This window comes from Poecilia formosa, unplaced genomic scaffold (assembly GCF_000485575.1).
Source record: "Poecilia formosa unplaced genomic scaffold, Poecilia_formosa-5.1.2 Scaffold284, whole genome shotgun sequence".
Lineage (NCBI taxonomy): Eukaryota > Metazoa > Chordata > Actinopteri > Cyprinodontiformes > Poeciliidae > Poecilia > Poecilia formosa.
The window spans coordinates 200185-215926 of record NW_006800223.1 but is presented as its reverse complement, the minus strand read 5'-3'; the positions used below and the strand labels follow the sequence as shown (position 1 = coordinate 215926).

At 41.5% G+C, this 15742-nt stretch overlaps 1 protein-coding gene and 1 long non-coding RNA gene across 6 annotated transcripts in view; both read left to right on the top strand.

The window, feature by feature from the left end:
* The window catches only part of LOC107838598 (uncharacterized), a 1828-nt gene extending 1532 nt beyond the window's left edge, over positions 1 to 296 (top strand). Inside the window, exon 2 of the long non-coding RNA XR_001664684.1 lies at positions 14 to 296. This is a non-coding gene — a long non-coding RNA (uncharacterized LOC107838598). The remainder of the gene's footprint in view (positions 1 to 13) is intronic.
* The window catches only part of LOC103151518 (sushi domain-containing protein 3), a 30003-nt gene extending 15704 nt beyond the window's left edge, over positions 1 to 14299 (top strand). For 4 of the 5 annotated variants that reach the window (XM_016681518.1, XM_007571628.2, XM_007571629.2 and 1 more), the window contains exons 3-6: positions 11335 to 11526; positions 11678 to 11831; positions 11906 to 12091; positions 12711 to 14299. In XM_016681518.1, coding sequence (XP_016537004.1) covers positions 11335 to 11526; positions 11678 to 11831; positions 11906 to 12091; positions 12711 to 13047 — 869 coding nt within the window. In that variant the 3' untranslated portion in view covers positions 13048 to 14299. The remainder of the gene's footprint in view (positions 1 to 11334; positions 11527 to 11677; positions 11832 to 11905; positions 12092 to 12710) is intronic. The other variant, XM_016681520.1, reaches the window with a different exon arrangement.
* Positions 14300 to 15742: the final 1443 nt, after the last annotated feature.

Genomic DNA, 15742 nt, shown 5'->3' with positions numbered 1-15742 from the left:
AGTGAAGTTGGAGGTGAGGCGCGCAGGAGCTCGCGTGCTTGTTGTCGGCGGCGGTGTGCTTCAGGTGTTGCCGTGGAAAACAATTCATTGAAGCTGGAGCTGTTCAGGCTGAAGGGAACGCTGCAGCGCCGCTCGCATGACTTCACTTCCACTGGAGCATGAGCTTCCACTCTCCTCTGTCGATGTGACTCGTTTTTCCTCCTTTTCCGTCATTTATTCTCCTGTCCTGCGTTTTTTCCGCGGCCACATCGTCACGTGTTTACGTAAACTGCCCAAAGCGGATCAAAAAAAAAAAAAAAACATGCTCGGTACACACTCGTTCACTCACAAACACAAGAAACGGACGCTTAGACCGCAGAAATCTTCTTAAAGGTTTAGAGAGTAAACACAGTTGCTTATTTCATAATGGCAGCTTTCTGTCTAACTGAGCCAAAGTAAGCACTTTATGCTTTAACAGCACACACACACACAAACACGCACACACACACACACACACAAAGAGATCAGCTGGCTTGCCACATTGCACCACATGCGTGAATTCCACCAGACCGGAGCTTCGGCTGTGTGAGGGCATTTCCGAACATTTAAAATCCCGAAGCTGTGATTAATATCAAAGTGTTCGTCGGACGGTAAACTACTTTGCTTCGTTCAGATTTCATTTGATTTGTTTGAAGCCGTTCTTTGGCTTTAGAGTTGGGTTGCAGCAGCAACACCGGGTTTATGTTTGGGACATTTTTGTCATTTTTAAATTGGCTTCCTGTACAGAACAATTAATTCCAATTAAATAGGCTGTCAGAAAGGCTTTTTCACCACCGGACCCCAGGGATTCTGTGACAAATGAAAGGCAGTCGGAGCTATTTCCCAAGGAGCCGGAAAACTTTATTTAATAGGCCTACATTTATTTTTAAAAAGCAATCATAGGGTCACGCAGTACTATTTGCACAACTTGGACTCATTTTTTTGTGGTGGCTTTTGTTACAGTTTACAAAGCAGTGAAGAATATTTGCTCTGTTACAGATTTCTTTTATTCTTGTTTAGCTCCATCAGATTTGGATGCTTCACACCACTGAAAATTTGGATTATCTGATTACTGTCTGTACTGTAGAATCATGACACCTGTTAAATCAAACTCGTCTGACGACATGATGTCGGCTCAAAACTTCAAAAAGTGACAAATCAGATAAAGAAGAAAAAGTCTAAGTTTTGGTGCTAGGATGAGGTGGGGGGCAAGGGGGTTTGGCCGCATCAAAATTAGTGTATTTTGAAAAACTGCAATGGAAACACTTAAGATTACATGAGTCACATGATCAACAACCAGATTTTAATACTGGTGGAAATGACAAAGAAGACAACAGGAAGTGGTACGAGGATGATGAGTCAGCATGTTTTAATGACTCATCATATGAACAAACTTATTCACATGTGATTTTAATTCTGTTCCTTATTTAATGGAAACACAGCAAGTGTGAAATTGTGTTTTTTTTTTGGTCTGTTGTGATTAAAGCAAAGCTGTCAATGTATCAGACTCTCTAAATTTTGATGTTTACTTATATTCCCAAGAGTCGGATCACGACCAAAAGAACCAGATCCCATATATAAGCAGCTATAATGCGCTTCCTTCGTTGGGTGGGTCCTTATAGATAAGGTAAGTCACCCAGGTAAGTCTCGGGGCAGAGTTACTGCTCCTCCACATCAAAACGGGTCAGGTGATGATGCTATGTCGGGTTCCACCCTGTGGAAGTTTTCCAGTACATAAGGCAGACCCAAAACTCCACGGAGAGACAATGAACTGATGGACGGACAGGCAGATGGATAGACGGATTGATGGGTGAACGGACTGGGGTTCTTCAGATAACACCTCAAGAGCCGCTGTCATCCAACTTTTCGATGTATCCCTGTTCTAGCTCAAATCAAATAAATCAAATGAATGACCTTATTACCAGGCCTAAGTAAAAATTCATAAAGTTTCAGGAAGTAATTTCTCTAAAAGTTTCTTGTGGATGCTTAGTTGGTAGAAGCCTTGGTTGGTGTTGGTTTGCTTGGTGTCCTGGTGTTCCAGATTAGTGGCAAGCAACCTTCTGATAAGTAGTGTTTATTTCAGCTTTAGAGATGCGCTAAGCTGCAACATTAACACGGTAACACAACCTATTGACCTCAACAGTGTAGGCGAGAGGTAATGTTAGTGCTAATCCCCACATGAGGCCTCTCACTGACTGAACTATCTTTAATCTGTCCTGGCTTCAGTTCACTCATCTCTCTTTTATTTTTTTTATTTATTTTATTTCAGAATTTGTTTTCCTTAAACATTATTTTTCTGTGTCCAGATTTTAGCCACCCAACTCCTCTGCTGATTCTAGATTCTAGGCATGACCAGGTGCCCTGTTATTGCTGTTAAGAGCTGAATAATTTAGCAGTACCATAAATACTGACCAAAAAAAAAAGAAAAAGAATTCAGATTTAGATTCATCCGCATGACAGTAAGCTGCTTATTCTTCGCTCCGAGTCCAGTAGGACGTTTGGCCAAAAGACTTAAATGTAGATGCTAACCCTTTACCGGGGTTTCAGTCAAATGAGTTTATGGTTAAAGCCAATTAGCCTTCTCTATTTCAGGTTTTTTCTAGCACTAACTATCCTGCTGACATGTTAACACACAGCAGAACGGATTTTCTCTCTGGAAGCAGATGTATGTTAAAGCCAATTACCTTTGTCCATTCAAGGTTTTCTATTCTTGGTGCTGATGCAAGACTTTGTGCGTGAGTTTCACCTTAGCGTCCAAAACAAGGACTATAGACCACAAGTTTCGTTGCAACATAACTGGGAATGTATATTTTTTTAAAAAACAAGAAAACGGCTTCTCAAAACCTATCAGGAGATTAATTCTTCCCTTTGATTTTTACCCTTTTGTTGCTTTTACAAATCAATCTGTGTGTGGAATTGGTCTCAATCAGGCAGCATCACCTTGTTGATTTCAAACCATTTCTGTGTAGCTCTAGCTGGATGTTTTGGGTTGTTGTCTTGCTGGAAAATAAGTGTTCCCTTAAAAACTGTGATTGTAGCCAGAAACATTAATGGTGTGATAACACCAAATGCGTTTTTCGCGTCTGGTTTACATTCAGAGTTTATGTGGAGGCACGATGAGGGCCCGTCATGGCATTGGATGTGTCAAGCGGATCCAACGCGTCCGATAAATAGGCCGGCAACAGAAAACAATGGCTAGAGGGACTTTGACGAACCCTCAACACGCCTCCTCCACATAGACTTTGAATGTCAGCCAGACGCGCCTGACATGTAAAACGTTAGGTGTAGAGCAAAATGTCAAGCATCTGCATTCAAAGTGCATACGGGTCGAATTTGAAGCGTCGGACATGTTTTTGACGCGTGTAACCCATTTGGTGTGACCACACCATAATGAACCAGTGAACCAGCTGTCTTTGTATTAGAATCACTAGAAACAAACTCATGGCACTCAAGTGATTTCCACTCCACTCATCTTGAGACTATCACCAATTGGTTGGACCTCTGTTGAATTAGGTCAGTTTTCACTATGATACTCGAGTTATTTTTGTCAAAAAAAAATTGTAAAAAGTAACAAAAGGGTAAAACATCCAAGGGGGTGAATACTTTTTGTAGGCATTGTAACTGAACTTTAACCATAAACTTAAATTGTGAAGTTATACAAAGCTAATTACCCTATGGATGAACCAAAAGCATGGATGGACAGGTTTTCCTTTGTCCACTTCCCAACCAGAAACACACATAATCCGGAAAGGATTTTGAAGTGTGCCAGCTTAAAGGATTGTCAAGCCTCAGAGTGATGTGAAAAATTTACAGCAATATCCTCTGGTACACCACAGAGCAGGCGACTTTACTTAGACAAGAAGTTGCACCAGCCAATTCAGTCTCTTTGATGAGAAAAATTCTCATTGGTTAGACAAACAACATAACATGCCAGTTTTGCAAACCCTGCACACCAAAACAGAAGAGATGGCTTTCTAGGTGCAGGAACTAAAAACCGACAAGAATCTTAAGTTGGGTGTAGTTAGTGGCCTCTAGTCCAGAACTTGTGATCCGTAGTGACAAGTTTACTGAATTGTGAGTTTTTAAGTTGGTAGCGATTTCTCATCCCTATAAATATCCTTTACAGCAAAAAAAAATTAATAAATAAAATCAACTTTTCTCCCCCCTTTAAACGACAGCGTTGGGATTTCTGCCAGCCTGAATGGCGGGTAAAATTTCTTTGGATATAAACACACATACGTAAATGCCCCAACAGAGCCGGAGGTATTTATGTCAGCAGCTCACACTGGCGTCACTTCAGGTCCCCGCCGGCTTGGAGAGCTTCGGACAAAGACGTCCCTCTGTCTGCTGTCTGTCAGTCCAATATAGCTGCTGGCAGTGACTCCGCTTCGTTATTACCTTCCCACAGTTTAAAAGTGGCTGCTGAACAAAGACACTTAGTGAGGGACTGAATTGAGCCTTCCCCTTCCTCACTTCGGTGAGGCAGCGAGAAATTAAATGAATTGCAGGAACCAGGAAGGTAAAGATGTAGCACAGTTAAACTTGCGTAGAAAGTTGTATACTAACATGCCACAGTTCAATACTAGACTTAGGTTGATTGACTGTATAGGACAGATTTGCCACAATTATTACATCAACTCTCAATCCATGTTTCTGTGCATGGAAACATTGATTTTTATTCATGGCATTCAGACAGGACACAGGCAGTGACGTGCTGAGGTTAGGAATCTAACCCCAGACAACTGGTTCGTGTACTAATACCCTCTGAACATGTGGGTCTCACTCTTACCACCATGCCAGCAATGTCACCTTGTATGACATTTTAAGTGAAACTTTAAAGGTCGGTCTACTAGTTTGGATAGATCAAAGTTTTCAGTGCGTTTTCCAAAACCTTAGAAATAGCTTTGGAACCCTCTGATGTCAGATTGATATCAATGACTTTGTTTTTGGGCCTTGATGTGTCGCTTTCAAATCTCCTTTTAATCTACTTTATATTTAGTCAGGCAGGCTCTGTTAAAGTGAAATCTTCATTCTACAAGTATGGCAGCACACAAGCTAAAGAAACTGAAACAAAAATACCTTTAATATTCACTGTACGTTTATTATTTAACCAGGGAGACAATTACTGTTTTGCTTCTCCTGCAACTTTTATATGTTTTTTCCCCCTTTACCACCTATGCATTGTTTGACTGATGTGTTAAAAATTAATTCACAAACCAATCAGTAAGCATTTCCATCTGCAACTGCAACGAAGGCTAATCACTGGCTGGAAACAAGATGGGCATTTGAAATATTCGCTTGTCAACAGTGCAGTTATGTTTCCACAAATTGGTAGTTGCCAAGGAGATTCATATTAATGTCTTTAGAGGTCGGGACTTTGGAGGTAGGTTCCTCACAATGTGGGCGTGAATATGGGTGGGAACATGGGCTGGAATGTGTGAAGGTGGTGGGCCAAGAACGAGGAGGAGCTGCACTCAACTATGTCACCTGGCATAGTTGACATTGCTGGCTAGTTTACACTAGTTTCTCCAATATCTCTCAGTATATTTGATCGTTGCGGGTTTCCCAGTCCAGTTGATGCTGTATGTGTTCTTCCGCCACAACTGACAAAACCATTTGGACCTCAAGGTTCGACCACGGAACAGTCAATTTGCAGTTCAACATCTCGCCAACTAGTATGGTCTCACCGCGATTTGAAAATGGTGGTTGAGGTGTTGATGTAAATCCACGGGCCAATCAACAAATTTAGTCTGCTGCCAATCAAATTGCTTGTATTGTATACAAGCAATTTGGTTCAGCTTGTACCACCCCTGAGGTGGTTCCAAAAAATGGGGAAGAACTGCGCAGGATGGAGATAAATCTGGCTGAGGTTTACTGGAGAAGAACAGATTAAAGCCAGGCCCGTTGTACACACACCCTGTTACCAAGCTCTGGACCAGAGGACTTTGGTTTGCTTGCAAAATATAACCTTGGAGGTTTTCCTGGGTGAACCTGGCCCATAGTTCCCCTGGTTACACTAATTAAAAGCTCCAGGTCACTTTACACCGTCTGCTGCAACAGTGACGTTGGCTTTTTAGCTTGTGCTCTATTTACCTGGACAGATTATCTTCTGTCAGTTGAAGGTAAAGCTGTTAGTTAATGGAGAGAGAAAGTACCTCTTTCTCTCTCCATTGCATTCATTCTCTGTGTATGAAAGAATGCAAAGCATAAGAAGTATAAGGTGTTGTTAAATGGTACTGACTTCATGTTCGTAAATGAAAACTCCAGAGGTTGTAGGCAAAATACCCACGGCTTCATGTGTTTGCTTGGGGACATCCACTACGCAAGCAGAGACAGAGCTGAGGGGATTAGGTAATCAGTTGTGGTACAGCACATCAGCGAGTGGCAACCGAAATAGATATGCGGATGGGGAGGACACAGAGGAATGATGTTTGAGGTCAGATCACACAAGAGAGCATCTGGAGCAGAGGGAAAACAAAAGCTGAGGAAGGGACACGTGGCAGGGGCACGTCAGCAGTCAGCCATGAATGCCATCATTCATTAGCTTCAGTTCCGACTTTCAGCGTCTAGTAAAGGCTGACTCAGATTATTTGTATGTTGGTGCATTGTTTGTTTGGAGTGTTTCAGATCTGTAATGTCCAACTTTAAGACATTTCTAGAAATCTTTTGAGTTGTGGCAGAGAAAGGGGAAATAAAGGTTTTTCAGAATGCATGTGATGGAAGAAGTCACGTGGTTTTAGACTTTACATTGGTATAAATATGTTCAGGTCGAACCATAAAGAAGAATGGAATATTCTGTAGTACGTTGCAAAAGTACAGCCTGAACTTTTCCACTTTTTAGCAAGTTGCAACTGCAGAATGCCGTGCATGCTTGATTTCTGTTAGTCCAATACAATGTGGTGCATAATTGGAAAGTAGAATGGAAATGATACATGCAATTCAAACATTTTCATCAATAAAAAGTGACATGTATTTGTTTTCAAACACCTTAAGCCTCCCACAAACCCTCTAGGTAACCTGTTTCCCTCCTCGCCTGTGGTGGTGCTGTTTCTTTCTCGTGTTAAAAGAAACAACACAGAAGCCTCTGAAGAAGACACAGAGTTCACAAAATGTTAAACAGTAAACTGTAACTGAAATCCTACAACTGAAATCCAGATGTTATTGGTTGTAGGATTTCTCTTTTCTCTTTGGTAAAAGACCTGCAGGCATTTCTCTCGCTAGCGCGAGACTCAGACGTTTGTTTTGTGTATTTGCATTTACCCAGAATGCCCTGTGCTTTCGCTTGCTTCCTGCTTTCCCACTTGCAGTCACATATGTATTCAAATCACACCAGAGTTAATTTCATCCAAATTGAGACGGAGGTTTGTAGGCAGATCAGAGTTTGATTACGGATTCACACGCCTCCAAATGAACCAGACTTTCTAAGCAAACAGACTGGAGTTGGAGTTGGTTACTCTGAGTTTTATTTAGGAGCATCGGAGCAAAAAGACCTGCAAATGCACACCAAGAAATTTGGAAAACTATGATTTTCCTCCACCACTCTTTGTTAAGTTTGCCTTCTAAAATTCCATTAATGTTCATAAAAGTTATTAGTAGTAACTTGGCAAAATGTGGCCAAAAAAAAAAAAATCAGGTTTTGAGAAAACTTTAGCAAGGTTCTCTGGTTTATCTGTGAAAGGTTTGTGGGAACAAGGACTAATCTTTATTTAATCACAGATTAGTCCAAGTGACTCTCCTGACAGAGACAAGTGGGGATAGTCATGAAGAAGAACGGTGCAGAGTGAATGTTTGGTTGGCACTACCGGGTTGCCGGGGTCGGATGTGTCAGAGTTGTATTAGTGAAGCAAGAGGATTAGGTAAATAGACCAAAGAGCTAAGTCAACACTCACACACACACGATGCTTGAGCTGATTTCAACCACTTGCTTTTGTCATGGACCCACAAATTGGTGTGAAGGAAATGTTCTTTAAATAATATTGGCATGAGTTTTAGGTTTTATTACTGCTGCTCCCCACCAGGAGCTTCAACCCTCAGGGAGACTTTGTACCTCTTTCTCTGGCCACTAAGGTATGGAATTGGGAATGTTATAGTTTATGTGATTAATTATGTTGTTTTTCTTAATCTAAACACACAAATAATTTTTAGTTCTTTTCCACCTACAGCCTGTATATGCGTCTCACTCTACTGCATTTTTCCCTTTTGTTTTAATGACGTAGGAAGACTTGATGCCGTTGCAAAAAATAAGTCTCCCACATCACCTTTTAATCAGCGTACCCATTCACACTGATCCAAGTATACACGCACTATTCAGAACAAGCATTCATCAAAAGTGAAGAATGCTTGACCTCAAAGATGTGACAAGAGTATTTAGCCTGAGGAGAGGTCTCCACAATCGATTGCCCTGAGTTTCTTTTGTCCAGCTCACGCTCTCAGGTTTTCTACACTGAGTTAATGCATCAGGCAATGGTCCAACTCTTTCTGTCTTCCATAGGGTGTGTGTACCTTACCCTTACCCTGACCCTACCCTAACCGTAAGGCACAATATGAGAGCAGCAATCATCAAATTTACAACAAACTTTGAGATGGCTGTAAATACGTGACAAAGAAAATTCCAGCCTTTCCCCCACTAAGTGTAGATGAAGTCCAAGTTGCCAATAGTGTGTATGTATGAATGTGTGAATCAGTTGTTGAATGTGACTTGCATTATTTTGAGTGGTTGGAGTACATAACACAATGCAATCGATTGTCTACTGTTGCTGTATGCCAACACCTTTAGGTGTTTCTTTGTTTTTACTTGTGTGACTTCAACACGTGGCATGGGACAATTTTTTATGTGTCCCATCTGCAGTCATGACAAAACGGCACTCCATGATGTTACTTTTTAATAAAAATTGATCCAAGGCAAAACAACAAAAACTCTAAGCACCTGACCCATATCGTTTAAGAGTTGCTTCTTTTTATTTCTGCAGTGACTAAATTATCCCATCGATCCATCCATCCATTTTCTTTACACCCTTGTCCCTTAGTGGGGTCGGGAGGGGTGCTGGTGCCTATCTCCAGTTAACGTTCCGGGCGAGAGGCGGGGTCACCCTGTACAGGTCGCCAGTCTGTCGCAGGACTAAATTATCTGTTTGCTCTATTCTTTGGTTGATGCAATAATCTGGTGATGGATCTAAATAAAATCCCAATAAAAGTAACAATAAATGGGGATTTACTGCACAGTCAGATAACCAATACATGAGCTCCCCGTTTGCCGAAAAGTGGAACGATAATTTACTCGGATGAATGTCACCTCCTTTCAGTTTAATATCCTGATCTAATTCAGATGCAAATTTCAGTCATTTTTATCCTTTTGGGCAGGTTTTAGATATGTCAAACACATGAAAGACAATCCTAGTCTGTTTCCAGCAGTAAGAATTATGGAGGTGATGCACAGACCTACAAAGCACACCCAATTCCTACTTGAGTAATGATATTTTCTGACTGGAAAATCAAAGTGCGGAGAGTCATTCTACAAGTTTAAATTTTTCATCTCCGCTCCGCTTTATCTGCCTCGTCAGTTTCTGGCTCTGGACGTCTAGGCGTTCTGTTCCCTAACTCCTTAACTCTGTTACTGTTTGCTACTTGTTACACCATATAATGCTCCAAACACTTCAAAATGATCAGTCCTAAAAGGTTCTGTCCCAGATACTGCATGTAGGCTAAATAACCTGGTTGAAATGATGCAAAAATGATCGATAATCCCCATGAAATCACTAAAAACCAGAGTTAAATGAGGATTTGGCAGACATTGTCTTCATGGTTCACTACAGTCAGTGATGGGTTTTCATACCCCATGTTATCCCAGAGATACAGTTTAGCAAGAGTCCAGAATGTGACGGCCATTAGTTTGAGGAGGCAATTACTTTTTTTAGGGCCAGGTTCACTCAACTTTTTTCTCCTGATAATGAATCTGCATTGTATTTTACTCAGGGTATTTTTGTCTGATGGTAAAATCGGTTTGATGATCTAAACCAGAGCAAAGAAAATAAAAGAAGAAATATGCAAGGGAACAGAAATGGGTTATAAATCCATCTTTAAAAAAAAAGAAGAAAAAAAAAGACTAAAACAAAAACTAACAGCCTGCCCATTTTTTCCCAGTGCTCTATCCTGTATCCCTATATGCACGTGTCTGGTGTGTGTGCTTTGACGTGACTGCCATCATCTTTGCACAAGATCACGGGATCGTCTCTCTCGCTGTCTCTAGCATTGCAGAAATCCTCCCATCTGTCACTCCTAATCAGCAGAGAGCAGCCTGCATGTTCACAGGGTCTTACAGTGGGATGACATAGGCCCACTAACACACTCATAAACGAGCACACACACTCCCAGATTACATTCATGCTGACACAGTAAGTAATAGAGAAGAATCCTGCTCCCCTCTGGCTATTACTCATTATAGCAACATCTGGAAACACGAAAAAGCCATTAGAACATTTACAATCTGCAGAAAACTTCCTTATTTATGATATAATTCATTACTTGTTTTTACAGTATAAATATCATGACGTGAATTATGTAAATTCAAGCTTTGCAAAATCATAATGCAATATTGCTACACAGGCTGGATCGGCATAAAAAATGGATTTCAATCTACTCATCCGTCCATCCATTTCTCCATCCAGCAGTCACTGAGCAAGAGGTGGTATCTACAACTTGCATAGATCCCCAGTAATGTGGGAATATCCACAATAATTTTATAGAAATCTAACATATTTTCAAACTAGGGGGGAGTGGAAATGAAAAAGGAACTAGGAGAGTTCATGACAGGTTAGTGGATACAGCTGGGGTAAGAGGAAAAAGAGGAAGTGATTAACAGCTGGGAAGGGGATAATGATGGGATGAGGTGAGGTAAAAAAAACAAAAAACAAAGAGAACTAAGAGAGAGAAAGACACCTGAACTTAACAGTAAACCGAAAGGTACACTAACCAAAAGAAACAAATCTAAAACACAATGAGACTAAACTGACACAAGGGATAAACTAAAGAAATAACCAAGAAATGATCAAAATATAGACTTGGATGAAGCACCAAGTCCAAACACTAATAGATCATAACCCAGTTTTAAAACACCCATACTTTCTTTGACATCTTGTCACAAGGACTTCCAACCACAAGAACAGCAGAGAAGGTCATTATTACCACTTTTACCAGGTATACCAGGTATTCCTATTAAGGAATACCTGGTATTCCTTGCTGTCTCATCCACTTTACAGAGTAAAAATAAAAACAAGGGTCCATATGATAATGCTTGGTCTTTGTTTCCCTTTCAATCAGGTATGTCCTGCGTCCCCGTCCTGCCACCTCGTCGGGGTTCCTTCTATGTGGAGAGTGGAACAGGCATGTCGGTGGGCAGTGTGCTGGCCTTCTGGTGCAGGGAGGGATACCAGCTGGTCGGCAGCGACAAAATCTCCTGCCATGTCAGAAGCGGCAAAGCGCAGTGGAGCAACTACCTACCCGTCTGCGAAGGTGCATAGATCCATTTTTGAATGTGGTTATGTATACTGCATTATTAATGGTCAACGTCATTATCTTATGGCTTAGCCTTGAAGTCAATCCAGTCCAGAGGGAAAACAAATGATCAGAAGTGTTAATATAAGCATGCTTTATCTTATAACAGCAATCCCCAGACCGGAGGACCGTGGACTGAGAGTGGCCGTGCTGGCTTCAGTTGTGAGTGGCATTGTCATTTTCGCCATGTCCTTATCCTTCCTCGTCTGCTGCCTGCAGGAACGATCTAGCCGGGACCGTGCCAAGAAAGACTGCCGGAGCAGGTGGGCTTGGGCATTTGGCTGAGAGACATGTTGGCTTGTTCTCTAGTTAGCTGAAACACCTTTGTCTTGGTCAGACGCAGAGAGAAGAGATCAGGCCGCCGCAGTGAATGCTGGCTGGAGACGGAAGAGGGAGAGTGGGAAGCCTTCCCTCCACCCAAGATTTTCCACCTGTCCCAAAGGATGAACCCCCGTCTGGCACCCGACAGTCCCCTTTACCTGACAGGAGGCCTCAATGGATATGAGAACAGAGGATACCAACGGTAAACCACCATAACAAACCAAATCAAAATGATTTTAAAGTTTACATAGAATAATACCCAAACTCAAGATTTTCTACACCTGAACATAGTGTATGATAAACTACTTTGTCATACACTACCTTGTTGTCACACGTTTGGCAATAACTGGCTTAGGTCTTTATTTTAGGAAGGAGACAATATACTAAAATATTAGATTTTACTCCTTGACTGCTAATGGTCAAATCTCATTGGCATTTTATGATTTGTTCAAAGAATGTGCTTCTCCACTGGAGACCGTGGTAGGAGTCTATTCCACACTCTGTCACTGAGTCCTTGGACAAGACACTCCACCCACCTTGCCTGCTGGTGATGGTCAAAGGGGCTACCTCTATCAGTGTGCCCCAGAGCAGCTGTAGCAACTATCCAGTAGCTTTCCACCATTAGCGTGTGACAAGCTTGAATTGATGAATGACTTAATGTAATGTGAAGCGCTTTGGGCTCCTCTGGACTTGATATAGTGCTATGCAAGTACAAGCCATTTACCATTTGAGTCTTGGAATCTTAGACACTTTGAACTCAAACATTACATTGGCTTGCATTGACTAACCGTGTTCTTCTCGTTGTTCTGTGTCCTGTTCAGGAGTCAGGAGAGTCTGCTGAAGACCTCTCTGCCTGGACTCTACCGGTCTGAGTCCCAGCTGTACCCACATGTCGTCCTCCAGAGGGTTCCTACTCCTACTGCACCCTCTGCTCCTTCCGCTCCATCGGCTCCTCTGTACCTCCACCTTCCCCCGTCTTCTTCGGCAGGCTCCTCCCCAGCCCACACCATTACCCAAAGCCAGCCACGGATCATGGCGCAGTACCCCACGCCAACGTATCCGCCCAACCCCAACACAGCTGTGCCTACTTACCCCCACCCAACACCAGCTCCTATTTACCCCAATCCTAACCCACCACCTCAGAGGCCGTGGCAGTAGTTTTGTCTTCTGTTGTCCTGCTCTACAGGGTGTTCTAGCTGGCTATGCAGAAGTAGAGCAAAGAAAGAAAAGGCCATAGTCACATTCTGAAGAAGTCCTTTTAGGTTTTGTTATTCCCGTTTTCTCTGTTGAAAATGCCCTGCTCCAAAGCAGACATGAAGGAAATGCAGCAAACAACAAAGTACTCCTTGTTACTGCATGCTTGAAGCACTTTTCCTACCGCCAGCACTTTACCAGTGAACAGTTGAGTTTTTTTAGTTCTACCTGAAATGTTGGTGAAAAAGAAGGCCATCAGCAACATCTCTGCTTTCTTACAAGGAACTCTATCAATCCAGTAAACAAAGGACCTTGGGCTGGGGTTGTAATTTGTGCACTAACCTCATTTGTAAGAGAAACCTGCCGTAGTAGGTGTGTTTAGGCAGCTCTAAGCCATTTAATGTATTTTCTATCATTAACTGCTTTTAAGGAAGATCCCTATCAGCCTTTTTTCAGGTGTTGCTGATCTAATTAAGTTTTAACTAAGTGAAATGATGCTTATGTATTGACTAGAGCTGTGAGTAAGTTAATGATTGGAGGTCTTAATATTCTTGTACTTTCTGGACCTATGACTACAACCGGCACTGTGACTGAATGCTGCTGTTCTTCCAGCCACTAAACAAATCTATTTTGCACTATTTGTATGGATTTCAAAATATAGAGAGATCTTCTCAGTTGATCTTCAACACCAAAACAGTTCTGTTAATGTTTTCTCTGTGTGTTATCTTACAAAAGTCAGCACTCAAGTGCTTGACTGACTAGACATTGTGACATTCCCCAACAGGGGGACAGTGGTTTGCTTAGATCGAGTATATAGAGCTTTATTTGAGTCCTACAGCACCAGAGTTCAAAGAGCAACGTATATGTTGAAGATGATCATTTTTAAGATAATCTCTGGTTTTATATAATAAAAGTGGTGTAAAAAAATGCAAATCTATTGTTGATCCATTGTAAACTCTGTTGAGTTTGTGTATAAAGTCTAGCAGTATAGATTACAGTCCCTTGCAAAAGTAAACATACAGTCTCTCTTTCATCCTTCCACATTTTGGGTGGCAATGAAGTACAAGTACACGACTGTCATACTTTTGGGGTATCTACTAGCTTTTTGTCTGCCCTTCTGTGCACAAATGCTCAAGCTCAATAGGAATTGGGAAGCAAGCATAGGATTTAGGTTGGGACTTGACTGATCTAACAAATAAAAGTGCTTTGATCTAAACTGTTCTGTTGTATTTCTGGATGTATGTTCAGGATACATCCAGAAATACTTGCTCACCGTCCATTGTACTGCTGGACGGTGAGCAAGTCTTTTGCAGCCTCTAAGAGGTTTTCTTCCATGATTGCTCTTATACACTTATCCTCCATCCATCTTTCCTTTAACTGTTAAAGTTGCATGAATCTGGAGACGGTTTGTTCAGGATGCTGTGCGATATTAAGCCCCTTCTCCATTGTCAACTTTCGGTCTAGCTGGTTAATGTCTGGTTTGGGTCTAGCCACATGCCTGTTGGCAATGTGTATCTCACTATATTGGGCAGGAATGTGGGAATGTGAGCGGACATTAGCTCTGGTCAATATGTCGATAATATCATTTTGTCTCTCTTTATATTCGTTTGTTACGGGTTGCCCTGAACCATTTACACTGTAAGCGCTATTCCGCAAGTACCGCCTATGCCTATCCAGTGACATAGAACTATGAGCCAATCAACGAATGCAGTCTGCTGCCAAACGAGTCGCTTGCATTCAATACCTGGCATGACCCGGCTAATCTTGGATCCGTCCAGGATCCTACCCTGACACGAATCTGTCTGGAACCGATTGAGGAAGAACCAGTTAAAGCCACGCCCATGGAGAAGAGGCTTTATCACCAGAGTGATAAACCAGAGTAACTTCGTCCATGTTTCCTGTGTCCCCAACAAGAGTTGTGGCAATAACTTCCTTCTTGTCATTCCTCCATAAAAGTCTGTTTGTCTGTATTGACTTATAATCATTCTTCTGACAGGTTCTCACAGTTGAACTGTGGATGTCTGCAGCTCTTCCAGATTTTACCACAGGCCTTTCATTAATTATGCTTCTCTGCTTAATATTTCCTATGGCAACACATTTCTGCCAAAAACTCTGAGGAGCGTATTCATTAATTATTAGTAATTGTTTTACCACTTGGTGTGCTGCATTCACGGGTCTGTGAATAAGTGGAAATGTCCATGGTCAAAGCATGCTCTGTTGATTAATAAATGATGCTCTGTTGTGTTTCCTTAATACACTCCTCAGGATTTTTGGCAGGAATGTGATGCCATATTCTTCTTACCTGGCCAGTCATTTTATTTGCAATTACTAAAAAGCTAAATTTGGCACAGGTTGACTTAAATAATTAGATATCATTTTAAGCGGATTTGTTCCTTTAAATTTCATAATTGGTGTCAGAGTAAAGAGGCTTAGATGCAAAAGACAAAATTTTCTTTGTAAAAATTTAGCAAAGTCTTGTCTTCTTTTTCTTCCACTTTATAGTTATACCCTACGATGTTCTTGGTTTTCACATGAATTCTCAATGAAACATATTAAGGTTTGTGTTTATACCATGATGAAATGTGCAAAAGTTCAAGGGGTTTAAATAGTTTTGCAAAGCACTGTAGATAAACTCCATAACCTTAAGCTTTATTTTGTT